Source organism: Euleptes europaea, chromosome 3 (genome assembly GCF_029931775.1).
Source record: "Euleptes europaea isolate rEulEur1 chromosome 3, rEulEur1.hap1, whole genome shotgun sequence".
NCBI lineage: Eukaryota > Metazoa > Chordata > Lepidosauria > Squamata > Sphaerodactylidae > Euleptes > Euleptes europaea.
In genome coordinates, this window is record NC_079314.1 from 60,188,428 (window position 1) to 60,209,596 (window position 21,169).

The 21,169-nt window shown below is 41.2% G+C and overlaps 1 protein-coding gene across 1 annotated transcript in view; it reads right to left on the reverse strand.

Moving 5' to 3' along the window:
- The window catches only part of CFTR (CF transmembrane conductance regulator), a 100,116-nt gene that overhangs the window by 71,963 nt on the left and 6,984 nt on the right, over positions 1–21,169 (reverse strand). The window contains exons 2-3 of the mRNA XM_056846495.1: positions 8,879–8,989; positions 7,907–8,015 (exon numbers count right to left, since the gene is read on the reverse strand). Coding sequence (XP_056702473.1) covers positions 7,907–8,015; positions 8,879–8,989 — 220 coding nt within the window. The remainder of the gene's footprint in view (positions 1–7,906; positions 8,016–8,878; positions 8,990–21,169) is intronic.

Below are 21,169 nucleotides of genomic sequence, written 5' to 3' on the forward strand. Positions count from 1 at the left end.
GTTTGGTATAAACCAACACTGGAAAAACAAAACAACCATCACCAACCTCTTCGGTGGTAAGTTCTGTGCATATTTCTGCTAATAAACTTTGCTCTCAGTTACTTATCTGCTGAGTCACTCTTTCTTCTCTTACTCCCTCACAAATAATCTCAACTACTTGTTTAATTGCAAGAACTGTGTGACTATTCTTGCTCCTTCCTTCTACCAGGTGTCTGCTAGTCTCCCAACAGGCAGACCATATCGAACATATGCAAAAAAAAAAAAAAAACTTGCTGCAAAACCTGTCCAAATACATGATGTACTATATGTCCTGTATAACAAAAGAGAGAACAGACGTAAACAAGATGACAGAAGAAAGCATTTTCCAAGATGAAAGAGAAGTATCAGTTAACTACGATTCAAAACTGGACATGACACCAGAGATCAGTGATCAGAATATCCTGCAGGTAATTAAAAGCTAATTAGCACCTAAGTACTGATTTAAAGATTAGGAAAGGGCAGTCAGAGAAGGAAATAGTTAACCCTTTCCTCCCATGCCTCTTGAATAATTTAAATGGCTCCTCTGAAGCTGTCGCTTGCTTAGTGGGCTGGGAAAGGTACAGCAGTTATACTTGTCTTTTTCTTTCAATGGGAGCAATTTAAATTGCTCAAGAGGCATGGAGGAAAGGGTTAAACACCACCTTCACAGTCAGTCATTCCCTGATAGTCAAAGTATCCATGTGGTTCTACTAATTAGCTGTTTTTAAAAAGAAAGAGAGAGCCTAATCATGGATTTATTTGGTCCTAATTTCCTGATAATGAACCCCATTCATTTTTCAAAACCCAGGTGTTTGAGCTTCTCAAAATATTCTACATGATTACATTTAATTTTATAAGCATACAAGAGCTTCTCCAGGCTCCTCATTGGTTATCTTTGTACTACACAGGAAGTACAAAAAAAGAAGCTACAATGAAAGTTAGTGTTTCCTGCTCCCCCTTTCTTACATGTGGGCTGAACCACTTATGCACAGCCTGGGATTCCCTCCCTCCACCTATATAATGAAGACTGGTACAAGGTCAAGAGAACCCCAGGTTAGGGTTGCCAGCTCCAGGTTGGGAAATACTGGGAGATTTTTGGGTGGAGCCTGAGGAGGAAGGTGTTTGGTTAGGGGAGGGACTTCAATGCTATAACAGTCCGATTGCCAAAGTGGCCATTTTCTCCAGGGGAACTGATCTCTATCGGCTGGAGATCAGTTGTAATAGGAGATCTCCAGCTAGTACCTGGAGTTTAGCAATCTCAAAAATATAACCTGGGCCAGTATTAAGAATACGTTAGAGAAGAGGCAGGACAAAGGCTCATAATTCAACAATCCATAGAAGGTAAATATACACTTTAGATCTTTTATTTCTAGGCAAATTCAGCATTACTTCATGCTGTTGCCGGAACAACAATTAAACATAATAACATAAATCCCCTATCTACCTAAGACAACCTAACATCACAAAACATACAGGGGAAAAGAATTGCAATTCAACAACGACAGGAGAGAGTCCATGTAACAGACATGCAAATGAGCCTGCACCCGTTCTGGCTCCAGATGGTGCCCGAAGGTCCTATTCCTCCTAGGGTGCAGGAAAGTCCAAGGGAGAGCCCAAAGGTAAAACAATACAACACAAAGAGAACGTGTAGCCAGCTGTAGCACGTTTCGCTACGCTTTGTCAGTTCATTCAATGTTTATAGGCTCCGAGTGCACGTCAATTTCACATTTACTGCATGCTGTCGGATGCCTCCTGAAACCCAACAAGTGCGTCAATTAGTCCAAGACTGTAAGGCGCACACCCTGTTTCTCCTGTGGCAGGGTACTGGCAACCCTACCCCAGGTACTCTGTGGCCTGTAAGGATCAGATATGCTGAACAGGTTGCCAGTAAATAATTGTTCCTATTTTCAGCTCAAGATGGTCCAAAGTATGTTTGGAAAAAGAGACTCATAGTATGCTTTAAAGGTGACTGGAAACAGGCCATTGGAAAGAACTAAATTGTAGAAAACTATATGGTAGAGAAGAAAGGTAAAGCTTTTAGGATGGATCCAAACAGCTTTTTCATTGTCTCACAGTCCCCCTCCTTACTCCAGCCCCCTTACACATGCCTTTTCTGCATGCAGGTCCCAAGATTCCTATTTTCCTTTTTCACGAGTTAAGTGAAAAAGCTGGTTGAATCCAAGGCTTTGTCTTCCTTGGCAATCTGTCTGACTAATCCCACAAGGAGAAGGAACTACAGAGCTTCAGTAAAGAACAAACCAAATGTGATTCAGGATCTCCATGATTAGATCTACTAACATTTTTGTTTACTTTAATACAAATGTAGGATAATCCAAATTTGATCAGAGTGGTAGCACTGGGGCATTTAACCGCCCCCCAACACTTTTCCCCCAATTGTATAACCCCCCAAAGTAGCTATGAGCTCATTTTTACTCTCTGCAGAGCTACAGCAGCTTGTATCTGTCCATCATATTTTTATCCCACCCTTTTCCCTAGGTGTTCAGGGTCACATACATAGTTCTTCTCCTCCATTCCATCCTCACAACAGTCCTGTGTGGTAGGTTGGGCTAAGCAGAGAATGACTAGCCCCAAGATTACCCAATGAGTTTCATGGCAGCTTAGGATTTAAACCTTGGTCTCCCAAGTCCTACTCTAGCACTATAACCATTACTACACAATGTGGAATACCACAGTCACCATGCATGTGGGAGCAGAAGAGAACCCACAGCTCACATCTGACAGTTACCCAGAACATGCAGTGAAGATCCCAGACCCAACTCTGTGATCTGTAAAGAGGGATTACAGAGTGGGGAAAAGAGTTAAACACCCAACTTTGCTGCTCCTATCAAAGGTTGTGCCTCTTGCACCTCTTTACAGCTAAAAAAAATTTGGCTGATCCAAAAGTTGGATCTTCAACATCACATTCTGTTTGAACCTGACACATATTAGGTCATGGCAGTCCTTTGTCTTCTCTCCTTTAAATGACCTCAGGACAGCGATACCAAAGGCTCTTTCATTATTTTGTGTAATCACTTCCTAATAGGGCAATTGATGGATTTACTATTCATACACCATTTTTACAAATGGTCTAAACCTTCACACGCTGAATTATATAGTTGCTGTTTTAAGTATTCACATCTTTTACATGATTACATATAATTTTGTAAAAATACAAACACAGCAGACTCATGTTTAACCAACACAACCATGTTTTTAGTACACAGGGAGTGATATTTATAGAAGGATAATTAAAAAGAGAATTGAGCAGGAATGTCGAGTTCATCCAATTTGAGGGTCAAGCAGCAAAGCAAAAACCTTAATGAAAGCTGCTTTGCATTTTTTTGTGAGATTCAAGGGAAAGGCCAACATTTCTTAAGACTCTTCTTCACATGTCTTAAGACTCTTCTGATATTTACAAAGTATACAGGCGCAGCAAAGGGAATGCTACTTTTGCTGCTGTTTGTTGTGTATACCACCTGGAGATACAAAATATGTTTTCACATTATTGTAGCAAAGTGATTTATAGCATTTACAGGAATATACAAGGAACAACTATACTTCACTTACCAACTCTAAAAGAAAAAAAAAGAAGTGAAATTAATATTGCTTTCAAAAAGATACACCTACAGGTACAAATACAACAACTTCTCTTATTGAGATTGCACTACCACACGGTAAATGGGCAAACGGGCTAGTGATAATGCCACTTAAATAGCACTGGAACTAGGATTGCCAGGTCCCTCTTCACCACTGGCAGGAGGAGCGGAGCTTGAGAAGGGCGGGGTTTGGGGAGGGGAGGGACTTCAATGCCATAGTGTCCAATTGCCAAAGCAGCCATTTTCTCCAGGTAAACGGATCTCTATTGGCTGGAGATCAGCTGTAATAGCGGGAGATCTCCAGCTAGTACCTAGACTTTGGCAACCCTAACTGGAACAGAGCTATCCAGAGCCCTGTACAAATGATATACTGGTGTAGAGGGCCACTGTGTGCAGAGAGGGAGAAGAAGAGAAAATGCTAGTTATCCTCACTCCCATCTAAAACACACCAGCCACACTCCTCCCAATGCACATTCACCAAGCCTCTACAAACTGGGTGCGCATAGAATCTGTCCCCATGACTGGGAACAATGAATGATCCCCACTCTATGCATGTTGGCCATGTACACCAACATGCCTTGTTTACAGTGCTCAGATGACTGTACCATCCATCATAACCAACAGCTGCTACCATCAGACAGAGGCTCTTGACCAAGTGGACTGTAAATAAAAAGTGTATAGCAATAGAAGGACATGTGCTCCTTTACAGAATTACCTGGCATTGTTTGTCTTTGTTCACATAAACATAGCTTGATTATACTTATGACAAATAAGACTATTTAGAGAACCACGATCATTTATGTTATGTACTAACAAAGCTGAATGAATTGATGAAACTGAATCACAACAACCAGCTTAGGAGAGTTTCTCCTCCTGACCTGGATGGCCCAGGCTAGCCCAATCTCATCAGATCTCGGAAGCTGAGCAGGGTCGGCCCTGGTTAGTACTTGAATGGTCTCCCACCAAGGAAGTCCAAGGTTCCTATCCAGAGGCAGACAATGGCAACCTACCTCTGTTCGTCCCTTGCCTTGAAACCTAACAGAGTCACCATAAGTTGGCTGTGACTTGACATCACTTTCCACCAACAACAACAAAGCTACTGATGACACTGAATCACAATAACCAATTTAGAAGAAGAGTTTCTACCCATCCACCAAGGTGTCTTTGTAGTACACATAGGAAAAGGAGGATGCAGAGGGGGAACAGCAGAAACTGAAAAGGACAGTATTGTTTTAAAGTGTGCTTCCGGGCAAAGACTGGGAGAAGAAACTAAGCAAGATTTCTTCTTGTGCCTTCTAAAGCGAGAAATTTCCCTTAGCTTCAGTGTAGCAAGGCCTAAAGAAAAACGAACTGCCAGTTTCCAGAATCATCTGTTGTCTAATATGCTTGACACGACCATTGCTGCAGAGCATAGAGCGTGGCAGAGTATGCCTACAATAAGCCATTTCAGATACCTTGATTTATTGGATATACTGTGACTTCTTAAGCAAATAAGAACGTAGCAAGTACATACATACTGACTGCGATCATGATTTTATGACTGAATTCGTTATTTCCACTGTCTGTGCTCCATTTAAATGACACTGTAAAGTGACCTATTCTCAGGTTGGTAACTTTATCAAGCCTCTGTTGTCAATTCTTCTATTAATATTAGGTTAAGTTGTCTCTGGAGATATCTCCAGAAGACAAGCAACCACAAAGAGCGGATGATCTAGTTATGCTGTTTAATCACGGAACAAAGGTCTGAATCTGATTAAAGTTCTGCCTACCTGCTCCTTAAAAGCAGAGGAATAGCAAAAATGGACATTGTTTCCCTGTCTATCATCACTATATCCTGATGTTCTGAGCATTTTAGATGTTCACAGTCCAATATAACATTTGAATAGGATGTTGTGACAAGCCTTTTCTGTCAACTGAGGGATCCTAGTTATCAGCTGTTTTTAAGGCAGCAAGTATAAAGGCTTTTGGTTCTCTGCCATGAAATAAGTTTTGAGGTGAGCAAGTAGAACTCAGAGATCACTGCAGAGGGAGTTATATGTAAACAACAAAGACTGATTTATTTACAAGTTGGTTCCAAAGAACAGACCAGCAGCACAGGTTTCCGGATAGTCAGAGGAGAAAGCTGGCTGAGAAACAGAAGTTTAGCTGGTTATGACTTCAGATTGTGATTTGAATTTTTCTTTAGTGCTTTCAGGCACAGACAGGCTTTTATTGACTAGCCCAGGGGTCGCAAAAGTGCGGCTCCCGGGCCGCATGCGGCTCTTTGAGCCCTTGAGTGCGGCTCCTTCCATGTCCAGGCCCGGCTGAGTAGCGAAAGGGGCGGGGGGCGGGAGAGAGTCTGCGCAGGAGGCGCTTGGGTTACGTAGGAGCGACCACGTGCCGCTGCTGCTGGCGGGCCTGCTGTGGGGAGAAGGCTGCGCAGGAGGCACTCGAATTACAAAGGAGCGACCACGTGCTGCTGCTGCTGGCTGGCCTGCTGTGGGGATTGGGGGTTTCTTAAGCAGCAGAGGGAGCAGCCGCCATTTCGATATTTGCACGGTAAGCCCACCCGCTGCCTCTTGGCTTCTGCTGTTGGCTCCTCGAGTCCCTCTTCAGAAAGGCTCGAGAGAAATTCTCATTGCTTTGGACGTGCTTCGCCCGGCCGAGGAAGCCCCGCGCAGCGCCTTTCTCGCTTGAGGCCGCCTGCAGCCCGGAGGGGAGGGGGAGACAGAGAGCGAGCTGCCCCGGCGGCCGCCACCTCCTCCCTCCCTGCCGCACGGGCCTCTCTTTCGGTACGGCCGCTCTCGCCCCCAGGGCTGCAGAGCGGGCCCAAGGCCATGCTCAGGCCGCCCCTGGGAGGGGGGAGGGGGCTGGCGCCGTGGCCTCGAGGGAGGGAGGGAGGAAGGGGCAGTTGGGGGACTCTCCTTTCTCCCCCCCCCCCGTGGAAGCCGCCTGGGCACGTGGCCCTGCCTGCCTGCCCCCCAGCTGGGGGCGGGGCTCCTCCAGCCAAGCCACCTTGCCCGGGCACCCGCCTGCCTGCCCTGAATCTGGAGCCCGTCGGTCCCAGAATGGGGGTGGTGGTGAGCACCTGCCCCTCCCTCTGGCCAGGAGGGAACTGGCATGTCCGTGGCGGGGGGAAGGAAGGATGGACTGTGCATCTCCCCCTTGTTTGTTTGCATGGAACACACACAGACCGGGGACCTGCTGGCCTCTTCCTCTGTGCCTGGGATCCCTGGACATCTGGACCCTCGCTGGGTGATGGTGGTGGTGGGGAGAAAACAGTGGGCCTTTTTGTCTGGCAATTGTTAGCCCTCCCCTGGCCTATTACTACAGGTTTCCTTTCTTCCTGCTACTTTGTGCCTCTTTCAAAAGGAACGGGGGGGGGTTACACTCTCCCCACAGCCATTCACCACCCCACTGTGCAGTAGGTGCTCTACTGGTTTCCACTTCTGCTAAATTTTAATTAAAGTTTATTAAGTTAATAAACATTTGGCTCTCAAAAGAAATCTCAATCGTTGTACTGTTGATAATTGGCTCTCTTGACTAATGAGTTTGGCGACCCCTGGACTAGCCCTTATGTTGGATCCTCTCACACATGCAGGATTCCACCCACACCAGCCTGCCCTTTCCCAAGAGTCAGACTAAATGGTACAAGGTCTGCTCATTACCAGAGACAGGCCTAACAATTGGGTACTCTATTCTCTCCCAGAAGCAGAGTTAAACTACTCTGCCACACTACCAGACAGAGCTGCCCTTGCAACTTACCTGCTCTTTTACTCAGGCAGACCCAGACTATCATTGCACTCTCCCTGACAGGAAGGCAGATCTGAACTCCCGCTGCGCTTCCCTCCAACATTCCAGCCTCCCCTCGGAAATACTGGATGTTACAGCAGCACTCCCATAGGCTCAGCTGAATGGCTGTTTTTCTCTTCAGGGACAGGACAGCCTCCTCTCTGTCACAGGTGTGCCTGCCCAGAATCAAATGTGCATAAGCAGTCCACTCCTGGATTTTGGGCAAGATGTCAACTATGCAATTTGGGCTTGCAGTAGTGGCATTGTAGGTGTATACTACCTATTCAAGTGTTACTCCCATATATAGATATCCGGTAGACTTGGAGACAGGATGTGTGCATGAAAGGTGGAATGGGAAGATAGTCTTGCCCTCCTGCCCTGTTTAAGGAGAGTGCATTATCAGCATATCCTTAAAACACAGTATGATCTGATTGTAAAAAATATTTTGCTTACTTGAAGTCCAATAGAGGTAGAAGATATAACAAAGCAATACACTTACTGAAAATTAGAGAAAACCTTACCCCTAAATATAGTAGTATTCCATAGAACATAAATCTCCAGAAGAAACATCTTTTAAGAGCACTGATGAGTCTGGGACTTTTCTTTGAAGCCAACTCTCTGTCCCATTCTCTGTGGAGAAAAAAAGACCTGTGAGACCAAATACAAAACTCTGAGGCTTTAGCATAGTTCAGTTCACTCAAAGATATCCAAGGAGATTTAGCTAAGGTGACTAATGAAATAAAGGCTTTGCAAAGACCCCAAATATCTGATTCTCAATGACTTGATAGCTCAATAAAAGTTCAAGTGTAGTTCAGCTGCATATTTGGCAGATTTCGATACCCAGCCGTATATCACTCTGCAGGGAGTTAATTCATTAAAAAGGTCACACTGTATGTTTTAAAGAAACCTGCTGTACTTCTTAAGACCAATACACAAATAATAGGCAAATAAAGGTTTTGGAGCGCCTCCAGTCCTCAGCAAGAATAAAACAAAGGCAAGCTATTTTAAACAATTCTATTTTGTGACTTTTTCAATGTACTGAATACACCATGCTGAACACACTTTTTTATGGTATGATTTAAGAACTTAGGGAAAATATCAACCCAGATTTAACATACACATAAAAATCTTTAATCAAATTACTCTTTCAATAGTTGTGTTATAAAGAACAGTTCTTTTGAATTAACTTTATATAACGAAATAGTATATGATATTAATGGCTCTAAGCTGAAAACTTTGTATACAGTGGAGTTAACACAAATTTTGCTGAAATCAATCCTATATAAAATTATTTGGGAGTAACCCCATTGAAAAAAGAGACATTTACTTCAGAATAACAGTGGAGAGGATTAGGCTGGAAGTTTCTGAAAAAAATAACATTCTCAGATAAAGAACAAGGTTTACCATCTGCCTTGTATTAAACTATTTGCTATACCCATTAAATTGAAATTCTGTGTTTGTCTTACAAAATATGGCATAATGCTTGTACATACCTTTCTAATTTTTCTGAAAGATTATCTGCAGAATCTGCGGCAGGGATCTGATAAATGTCTGACAATTCCAGGCGTTGTCTATAACCCTTTCTCAAAATAGGCTTCGTCCACCTAATAAATAATAGTGATTTTTTTCAAATTAATGTTGAAATAAATTTTGGCAGAAGTACATAAAGAACCAAAAATCCAAAAAGATCCTAAAGAACCATGCAACAATTTCTATGCGCACAAGACGACCTTGGGCCTTGTGAATAGTAGGCCCTTGCCAAAAGCAAACTACTTTTGAAAATGAAAAAAAAAGAATGTATTTATTTAAATTATATATACCATGCTTGTTTCTTAAGAGTTTAAAATGGCTTACATAAACCACAAGGAATTGCAATTTTTTTAAAAAAATAGTTAATTATCACATAATGGAAGTACTAAAACCACATATTAAGACAACATCACTACAAAACCCTTACCAAGAACTTCATTAGCCTGCACAAAAAGCTCCCTGAAACAGAACACTGGACACCCTCTAAAAAGCCAATAGGCCACCTCTGTGTTGGAAAATACCTGGAGATTTTTGGGGCGGAGCCTGAGGAGGGTGGTTTGAGGAGGGGAGGGACTTCAAAGCCATAAAAGTCCAGTTACCAAAGCAGCCATTTTCTCCAGGTGAACTTATCTCTATCAGCTGGAGATCAGTTGTAATAGCAGGAGATCTCCAGCTAGTACCTGGAAGTTGGCCACCCTAAAAGCCTGGAATGTAGGTTCCCCTCTGCACCCCTTGCAGCAGCAAGCAATTTCACAACATGGGCCCCACTACTGTCTGCAACAGAACAAACTGATCTAAGGGAAGGTACTGTGAGGAGGTCATCCAAGGAGAGCAACAGCCACACAGGAGTTGTTTCAGAAATAGCTTGTAATATGGCATGGGGATTTTTTAAAAAAAATATCCCAACATCTTGGGCATATATAATGTGATTCTTGAAGCCAAAAATTATAATATAAAGCATCATATGTGTGTGTGTAAAGGGTCATCAAGTCACAGCTGACTTATGACAACCTCAACAAGGGGCTTTCAAGCCAAGTGAGAAGCAGAGGTGGTTTGCCACTGCCTTCCTCTGCAGAGTCTTCCTTTGTGCTCTCCCTTCCAAGTACTGGCCCTGCTCAACTTCCTAGATCTGACAAAATTAGGCTATACCATGCTGCCTTCCCTCCCAAAGCATCATATATAACTATGTAATATGGGATTGTATGACTAAAAGAACAACGAATGCACATTTTATGTATCATGCTTACAAGGATAACTATTTTGCAAATCTTATTTTCATATGTGATGTAGTGTGTAAAAATATCTAAATCATATCAGTAAAAGTTTAATTTGTTTCTTTAAAACATTTTAATACCGCCTTTCCACCCAAATAGGGTCCTCAAGGCAGTGAACATCAAACATTAAAACATTTCAACTTTTCAACATTAAAAACATTTAAAAGGAAGTATATTTACAATACTTCACTAAAAGTTTCATGAACAATAGATTTCCAAGAAATTGTGGTTTATTTCACAACACTTATTATGGCTGTGATCCAGAAAGTTATTTTAGGTGCATCAAAGATCCTGGGCAAGCCCAGTGGGATTTCTGACCCCTCCCCCATTCAATAATGTACTATTTGGCATATATCATTAATTGCTTTAGAAAGTTCTCTCAGTTTCAAAGGTGCTTCAGATTGTGGCATAGAAGAGAAAAATGCTATTCAACAAACAGAAGACCAACGCACACATGGGTTAGCATAGCTACGTACCACTATTCTCTAGAGTAAGGTCTAAACCAAAGAATGGTTACATTAAAGGTACATAATACGACCACACATCCTGGGAAATTGTATACAAAATCAGAAGAGAACTGTGTTAAGTTATTGGGGACTGGATTTGGAGAGGAATCAAAGCTGCACTATGATTTCTCAAAACTAAATCTAAAACCATCTCTGTCTTTTCTACCTTAATGCAGACCGTAAAAGAAAGCACTGTCTGATCAAATAACCAGCCTTAATTCGGATTTCCATTCATACATAAAATAAAGTAGCTTCACTTTTAGGTTGGCTAGGTAAATCTCATTATGTTCAATAACATTTCTGCATGAGTCCCTAGGGGCAGGGATTGTAGTTTTAAGAGATTAATATTGGACGTCCCTCTTCCACTGCACAATGGAAGCTTGCTGGATGACCTTGGGCCAGTCACACACTCTCAGCCTAACCTACCTCACAGGGTTGTTGGGAGGATAAAATGGAGATGTGGATAATGGTGGGACTAGGGTTTCCAACCTCCAGGTATCGGCTGGAGATCTCCCATTATTACAACTGATCTCCAGCCGATAGAGATTAGTTCACCTGGAGAAAAAGGCCGCTTTGGCAATTGGAGTCTATGGCATTGAAGTCCCTGCCCTCCTCAGGCTCCACCCCAAAATCCTCCCACCGGTGGCGAAGAGGGAACTGGCAACCATAGATGGGACCTGCTTTGGCTCCCAAATTAGTCTCTGCAATTCTCCTTAGTCCTAAATATAGTTATACCCTTCTAAACCCATTGATTTAACTTGTTTTGGAAGGGCATAGCTCTGCTTAATCTGGTACTCTCAATCCCAAATGTTGTGGAATTCAGTCTTTTCAAACATAAAAAATATGACGTATTTTGAACACAGGGAGAATGTTCACTAAATTAGTACCAGGAGGCTCCACAGGAATAATTTTAAAGGAACTATGTGGTCTCTAGTATTTAAATGCCACCTGAAGGACTATCTTCTCCCATACTATCCAGCCGGCCAGTTAAGATCTACCTCCCCAGCTCTCTGTGCTCCTGCCTTCAGAAGTGAGGTGGGGCATTTTCTGTGCTGGCACCTTGCCTTTGGAACACCCTCCCCCTTGAAGCTCCCCTGGCACCCACTTTACTTTCTATAAGGCACCAGGCTAAAACACATCTTTTTACCAAGGCTTTTAATTACGGGTTTTATATTTCATCTTTTTAATGGTCTGCTTGTGTTTTAAGGATAGTTTTTTATGTTGCTTATGTCCAACCGCTTGTGTTTTAATGGCTTGTGGTTTGTAATAGTAAGACACCTCAAGCAGTACTCTGAAGAGACAGCACAGAAATATTCTAAATAAATAAATATGATGATAAAGCATACATGACCTGAATTTCAGAATATTTTTGTTATAAGGCAGTGGTTAAACACAGCAAATTATTCTTATTTACCTTACACTTGGAACAATAAAAAAAAATTCTACATTTCCTGGGCTGTCACTTGAAAATGATGGTTTAGTTCATAGGGAGGATAAAGAATTTGATACCTGTTGGTACCTGTTGACACTGTACATCATTATATAATCCCGAGTTAATACCATGTCCTTCAGAAATGGAAACACTCTTCACTGTATTTCAGGTACAAAACTGCATACTCACAGAATTTGCAACTTATAAAATGAAATTTTTAGTTATTTCTGTAACCTGTGCAAGAAGATGAAACATTTGACTTTAAAAATTCTAATACAGGTTATATAGCTGATTAGGTCTGATTCTCGTTCACCAGAAATCATATGACTACCTAAGAACATAGCTGGATCAGACCAAGGTCCATTAAGTCCAGCAGTCTATTCACACAGTGGCCAACCACGTGCCTCTAGGAAGCCTACAAACAAGACAATGGGATTAAAGACTTTTTCTCAACTCTGTATATTTTATAACATTTTTGCTGTGAAGAAAAGGCATGTTGTCTCTGCAGACACAAATTCACAGTTTTGAGAACTGCAATACTAAGCATCTGTGATAATATCTTCTAGATATTAAAAGCTGCCCAAAATATTCTTACAGAAACCTCTGGAAGAGCATGATGTTGTGAATGAATTAATGGAATTCATTTAACAAAAAAATTAAACATTGCAGAATAAACAGCCTCATGCTACATAATTAGGGTTGCCAGGCCCCCTTTGCCACCGGTGGGAGGGTTTGGGGCAGAGCCTGAGGAGGGCGGGGTTTGGGGAGGGAAGGGACTTCAATTCCATAGAGTCCAATTGCCAAAGTGGCCATTTTGTCCAGGTGAACTGATCTCTATCAGTTGGAGATCAGTTGTAATAGCAAGAGATCTCCAGCTACTACCTGGAGGTTGTATTCAAAAAACAGCTAATAAGTGCTTACAGGAGTGTAGAATTCAAAATATGGCACTTAAACAGAAATATCCAAATCAGGAGAGTCACGATGCAAAACTTGCAGTTAGAGTAATGTATTAGAACATTAGAAACAAAGCCACTTCTAACGCAACAAATATACAATTAGAACGAAGTTCCAAAACAAATACTAATACAAATTGTAAGCATATGCCGGCAGCGCTCGGCTAGATTCAGTTCGTGATCTGTGGTGTACTTAACAGTCACTTCATACAGCACCGGGAACCAAGAGTAGAGTAGCAATGGAAATCCGGTAAAGTTCCATTTCGTATAGACTTTCTCAAGCCTTTGAATGTTCCGTGCAATATTCTGTGAAGAGATGCATAGTTCCATAACAGGCCATCCGTTGTGAAGCACCAATAAATAAATAAATAGGAATAAATAGTTAAATAATTAAAACAGCATACCAAATTGAATTTGATTAAAGAAATGTAGGTTTCCAAAAAAAAACAGTCATGAGTAATATAGGGATTTATAGATTCTAGTGAGGGCAACTGCTCCAAAACAATACTTTCTGTAAATACTTTTTTCATATATTCAATGAAAGTATGAAAGGAAGGATGAAACCAGTCAGGACCTCAAGAGAAGACTGTGACATCTAATTACACAGTGCTAAACACAAGAGGGAACAATGTCTCATGCCACACCTCTGATATTCAACTTACTTGAGAAGCTTCTAGCATAGGGTCTCAGTAATCTCTATGGTCATAATCAGATAGTTAAGTAAAAATTCTTGCTTCCTTCCAAGAATTCTAGCAAATGTGAAGCACTAAAGGGCAGCCAGCCTTGTACAATGCAATTAGTGAAGCATAGTTACTCAACTGATGCCCTAAGTTAGTGGTCCTGATGGATGTGATCTTTCCCTTTTTCTGCCCAATATGCAATTTTCTCAGTTGGAGTTAAGTATATAGTAATAATATAATCTATAATATAAGGATAAAAAGGGTCAAAATGGGCATGATGGAGATAATGGATCTCCATCAGTCTGTTAAAGGTAAATTACACAGGCACACAGATGCAATTTGGATTGGGACTGCATGAGAAGAAGGAATTTAATCCTTCAACCTCTGCTCAGTTTTGCTAATCAAAACTGGACTCCCTGTGTTATTATTAGCAGTTTTAAAGGGCGGAGCATGTCCTTTTAAAATATCACCTTTTCCCCTTGGTCTACAACGTGGTGTAGTGGTTAAGAGCGGCGGTTTGGAGTGGTGGACTCTGATCTGGAGAACCAGATTTGATTCCCCACTCCTCCACATGAGCAGCGGAGGCTAATCTGGTGAACTGGATTTGTTTCCCCACTCCTACACACAAAACCAGCTGGGTGATCTTGGGCTAGTCACACTTTCTCAGCCCCACCTACTTCACAGGGTGTCTGTTGTGGGGAGGGGAAGGGAAGGTGATTGTAAGCCGGTTTGAGTCTCCCTTAAGTGGTAGAGAAAGTCAGCATATAAAAACCAACCTTCTTCTTCTTAAGAACTGTGAGGATTATTGAGGATGTATTGAGGATTACTGAGGTTTCAAGCATCTAGAAAAAGCACTATATAAATGTCAAGTATTATAAGCAAGTTCCAGTGCTGCACTCCTTTTGAAGTCATTTGACATGTGAGGTTCTGACTTCAGAAGATGAATCAGATGGCTTTTTTGTTATAGAGCAAGTGTATAGTAAATATATGAATAAGGCACAATAAAATAGCGTAAAAGGGAGAGTCATTTACGCATCATTTTGTAGTATGATGATGTAAATGAGTCATAAATCTGGTTTACAGATAGGTTAAATAAGGATATTGGATAGTGTATTCCTGTGGGACAGAACTGAACCACCTTCTAGCTTTCTTCACTGTAAGAATTATAAATATCAGCAGTGCAATTCCTAATTTCAGGCTCTCAGCTGCAGTAGTACAGACAAACCTATTTTTAAGAAAAGAAAAAAATAAGGGAATGGGAAACTCATTGTCTCTAATGCATTAAATTAATGATGACTGAGACTATTATTTTGTTTTATTTATACCCTGTCCTTTCCCAAGCAAGTTGGGCTGAGGGCAGCTTCCAACAATCAATATATACAGCACAATATAGTATAAATTTAAAAACATAGAATTAAAAACATTTTACTAATCAAGGTAAAAAGATGGCAGTCTATTTTCACACCTATTATATAATGCTAAATTTTGTCCTGATGGTGAGCTGGATTCATAGACAGTCATAGGCAGAGGACCAACAATGACTTAGAAGTAACGATCCAGGAAAAGGGAAAGAGCCAGCAGAGGGGAAGGAAGGAAAAAGGGGAAAGGGAAAAGAAAAAGGGAACGGAAGGGAAAAAAGGAAGGGGGGAAAGGGAAGGGATTTAAAAGAAATCTTTCATAGAGGAATCTCATTGCTGTCTCACTGCTGTCCAGGGATGTTATTATGGACACATACTCAGCAGAGAGAAAGGCTGTTCTATAGGTAAAAGAAGGAAAACAGGTTCCTCCTCTTCTTTTCATTGCCTGATAAAAAAATACACCTCATAAGAATGATACAAGGTTCACATACATGAGATATTGTCTTAACTTTTCTTTTTTATATATAGCTGTTCTTTAAAAATTTCTACCCTGTACCACTGTCTGAAAGAATCTTGAATCAGAATCTCAGATCAGAGCTGCTTTGGTTCAAGTTTCCTCAACTTCCATCCTACATACACAAACTGATACATGTTTTATGGCTTGAGCTCTTTCTGTAGATTTTTATTACTTTTGCAGTTGTGATTCTTTCACCTCAGCAGGGACAATTCATTTCTTCCATTTGTGTGCTAAAAAGCTACTGAGAGGACTGGACAGAGAGGCCCCACATCCTGAAGAAAACAGTTGAGACACCACAAACGAGTGAAAGAGAATTTGATTTAGACACTTTTCCTTAAACTGTGCATGCTGAGGGGGGAATAATATAGGAAAATGCCAGTCCAGGGAAGTTGTGCCATCAGCTCCCCAAGACACCACAAACAGGCTGAGAGAATTTAATTTGAATAGCCCTTTACCAATCTTTCCTTAAACTTCTCATAGACCTATGTAACCCAGAATGAAAGACTAGAAACATTCACATCAGGATTGGGAGCTCATGCCATCAGCTCCTGAAGACAGCATCAACTACTAGAGGGAATTCAACTAAGGTAACTAGGGTTGCCAACCGCTCCTGCTATTACAACTGATCTCCAGTTGATAGAGATCAGTTCACCTGGAGAAAATGGCCGCTTTGGCAATTGGACTCTATGGCACTGAAGTCCCTACCCTCCCCAAACCCTGCCCTCCTCAGGCTCCGCCACAAAAACCTCCCACCGGTGGCGAAGAGGGACCTTGCAACCCTAAAGGTAACCCATTTCTCACCTTCCAAGGGGCTACTGAAAGATCTGTGGGCCCTGAGGGGAATGTAAGAGAAAAGCCCAAGGGTGTTCATACCATTAATTCCTAAACAAAAAAGCAATGGCATAAGACAAATTCTACTTTTATTGCTTATCAGTCAATAAACAAAGCTTTTAAAAACCCCTAACAGCATAAATAGCTGTTAGAAGAACTGCACTAAAAAAGGAATACTAAAATAAGCTGGTAACTGCCAGTCTTCTAGATTTCTCCTTCCTTAAGGTGATCATGTGCCTAGTATAGAAACAGGTATGACAAGAATGTTATTGTGTCCCATCTCAATTGTGGAACTTGATCCTGGGCAAGTACTGGAAATAGTTTGTAGGAAATGTCCCACACTGGTAACTCGTAAAAAAATACTAAGTAATTCTAAGTAATACTAAGAAATGCTAAATCTAAGTAATACTAAGTAAGATTTGTTTTTAGCAAATTCTCTCATTTGAGTTCTAAGCTATAGGTTAAATCCAGTGCAGAATTTCTATTTGTGCTAGAGCTCTTGTGCAAATGGAAATGTTAGTTTAAAAAAAGAGTGAAGTAGCCTCTTCAACTAAGTCAAAATTATTGGCAAGATCTTTTGTGACCAATTTCTGGCACTGTAACATATAGGGAGGAAAAAATTAGCTGTTGCACAAGATCTTGCAAAAGCAGAACTGTGCTAAGTGCACTTGCATTTTCACTTGTGAATCACTGGATCCAAGCACATGTGTGGTGAGAGGGAAGATTTGCTGGCTACTTTCTCATTCTAAGCTGCCTGACCTACCAACTTTTTTTGAGCATTTGAGTTCCAGTCCACAAGTGGGTGTGGGGATCTGACAATAAGGATCTGTGATTGGAAACCCAGGCACATATTTTAACTACAAAAGGCAACACAGGCCAATTCACACATTACAAATTAGTCTCCCACATGGCTACTCTGGATGCTGTCAATCAGACATGCTCTAGTAGTTCAGTGCTTGAAGCTTAATACCCCAGCACGCATAGATCCAATTTGCATGAAGGGAGGGGACACAAGCTTCCCCCATGTACCATTTTCCCAATCTGAAATGGCCGATTGGCTCAATTCCTGAAGAAACTAATGTGGGATGGGAACACGGTTTTGTAAACAAACAAATAAACACACAAAGCCACCTGGCCCAGGGAGAGGGGATATCTGTCTTTCTGCCCTTGTGGTTCTTAAAACAGCTGGTGGGTCCATTTCTGATCAGAAAAATGGTGTGGGAGGGAAAGTTAAAAACAGACTCACTACTATTGCCCTACTCCATCTCTGTGTGGCTGCCTTTTACAACTAAACAATATTATCTAGGGACGTATAATCACATCCCCATTGTCACAAGAAATTTGGCCCTAAGATCCCCAGAGGTATTAGCAAAGTCCAGTGCCACTCTTCCAAAAACACTATGACTCACTTCAGCCCCAAACATTCCTTTTGTGGCAGGGTCCTGTTCAGCCTCAGGATCAGGAGTAATATACTAAGGCTTAGTTTTGAGAATCAGGGGTTCTGTTTCAGCCTCTACAAAACCTGCAGTTCAGTCAAATTAGACACACAGGTTAATATGACAGACAGAGCTAAGCTGCAGTAATAACATGAGCTGTAGCTGGTTTCCTGTGGTGTATATCAGGCTGCCTCAGATGAAAAGTCTTTCCCCAAAATAAATTGAACTGTCCTCTGGTTATGCCTCTGTTGTCATCCTCTCTGAACTAGTTTAGTATTAATGCTTTTGTCAGTTTTTATAAAGTATATACTTCCTCCTCCTCCCTTTTAAGTAGACATAACAAGTGTGGCATGGTGTTCCATGAAAACCAGTTTCTGTTTGGAGCTCAATGGTGGGGGCTCAGTGCTTAAGCCACAACATCTGTAATTGGTTGTCCCATGTGAGCTGACCAGATCTAACAGCAAGTGTCCTTGTGGGTGCCACAAGCTCCTAGAAGTACAACATTTGCTTGGGTACTTACAACATGATCTGGTCAACTCATACAAGAAACTGATTATGGATACTAACAGCTACTGCAAGACTCTACATCAAAGCAGTTTTGCAATGGCAACCATACCAATGGCAACTATGTTTGAGCCAGGACAGTTGTTGTGGTCCAATAGAAAAGCACATGCTGAGTCAAGAGTGGTAGCTGAAGCTATTATGTAGCTGTTGATTTGTCTGCGTTGGTACTCCCTGCATCATCTTCTTCATTTCTGTGAAAGCCATTGGTTTGCCTTATGGAGGATGTAATTAAGGTAAACCATATTTTGACAGTACCATACTCCCTTGCCATAAGTAAGTGAAAAATTATGAGTAATCCATGAGCATTGTGAGCACCTCTTTTAGTACATCATTTCTCTTCTTATGGCACTATGGCTTTGATTGGCAGGGTGCTCTATGACAGTGGTGGGTGATAGGTTGAACAAGATGGCAATTTGATCCATTCTAGCTAGATGGTAGAATACTTTCTACCAGACTAGTTCTGTGTAACCAAGCAGAAGCTTTCGTTTTGAATCCTAGTTGCCAATGTATTCACTGCAACTTCACAACTTTTTTCCTTGAGATTCTCAAGACTAATGCAATTGTTACTCAATATGATTTTAATACTGGTTTAAATAGAACTGGGTTCAGGCAAGTCCTTTATGCAATAAGCCGGTAGTAGGCAATATGTAGGCAGTAGGTAAAAGCAAATACAGATAATATTTTCCTTTCTCTCTTTCTTACTTAATACATGTCTGTCTCCTGTCAAGTGCTATTTAACAATGAAAAGCTTTAGCTGTAATAACACAAGCTATGCCCTTTATGAAGGAATAATCAATGTTCCGCTTGAAACCACAGGATCCTAACAACTAATCTTAATGAGAATTATTCCAAAGAAAAACCTGGATAGCATTTATTTCTCCTCCTTTGCAAATGTAAAATTAATATTAACTAATTTTCAATTATTTAAGTTATCTAAATATACTGCAGGATACACATTTCTTCTAGAAGAATACTGACTTTTCATCAGCAATAAGGAACCCAATCTGAAGTAATGAAAAAATGTACATGTGAAGAGATCCCTTTAATCAGATAAATGTTTGGGAGACATACTATTACCACAGATCATTACATGTGTTTTACTTCATTTGACTTCCAAAACGTTATAAGGATGGGTGGGAGCTTCCTGCAGTGCAACTTTAAACAGAGTTATGCTCTTCTAAGCCCATTGACTTCAATGGACTTGGAAGAGTATATCTCTGGTTAGGATTCCTCTATGAAACTTTCATGGGCCTGGTGTTTCATATTGTTCACTCCTTGTTATTCTTTTTACCTCAAAATAATTCTCATTTGACTGGATGGTATTACAGGTAAAATAGCCACTTAGGTAGAGAGAGAAATGAGAACCTACCAATCAAATAATGTAGACAGAATATAATCTATCACTAAAATGTTTTAGATTGAAAATTAAATTATCATTACATGTAATAAATTTTCCTCTGCTAAGTTTTCCTGTCCATTTTCTAGTGTAACTCATTGGTAACTCAGTGGTACAGCACATGTCCCCAAACCCCTGACATTTACAGTTACCAGATCTCAGTTAGCAAGACTGGGATGGATTTCTGCTAGTTTTTGGAAAGCCACTGCAAAGTGGAATGGACAGATCTGGCTAGATGAACCAGTTTTGCATGTTTGGATGGTTAACAGCATGGGTTGGATCCAACCAACCTTTCCCTCTAGAGAAGAAGACAGAAGAGGGGGCCCTCTGACCACCAAAATGGTTATGGGCCCTGCATAGTCATGGGTCCTGCATAGACAATAGCCATGTGGGGTGGGGGCTGTAGTAATCAGAGGAATTAGGTGAGGTTTCATGAAAAAGCTTTATGGATCCAACCTCATGACTTCAAACTATGAAAAAATTGAAATATATTGTCTACTATCTGGCTATAAGAAACATTCTCTGTTGGCTTTACTGAAAACCATGTGTGCAAAGAATTCTGTCCACATATCTGCAAGCAAAAGTATGTCACTGTCATTGGCTAGCTGAGAAGCCTGATGATGACTAATATATTTATCACTAGAAATCTTCTGATTAAAATCTTACCTATAAATTTTGGCACAATTGTTTCAAGCAGTCCCTGAATCAAAATATTATACCATGACACATTATAAATTTAATTGTATACAACAGAAAGAGACTGCCTGAGACAAGACCTTTTTTCACAGAATGAATGATAACCACTGTCATTTCTAGATGGAAATAGCCCTTCTCACATGCTTTTTTATTCAAAAGGAAGATTGCTCTACCACAGGGCAATGATTAATATATCAAACAGTGGTTTGCTGGGAGACATGGAAAAAGTACAGCTGCCACTTTTAGGTGGGATAATACAAGGGCAAACTTTATTTAATTTTACATCAGTCAAGGGATCATCAGTGCCAATGTCCCAACAACCCCTTCTGTACCAAGTCACAGTGCAAGCATTGATAGGATGCAGAAGAGTCAGGACTCCTCTGTCTACAAATCCCAGACTTTACTGGCAAAGCCACCCTTATTTCAAGCTCTGAGCCATCAACTGTGTATGGCTCAGGCTTCTCCTCACCAAGTATTTTAGTACTCCAAGGTGGTTTGCCATGTCCTTTCCCTCTAGCCACGAGATCTATGGGTTAAGGATAATGGCATCTCTCGAGGGAGCCTTGTCCTAGTTGTATGAAGGCCCTGAGGCCATAGGCCTCTGGTCTGAA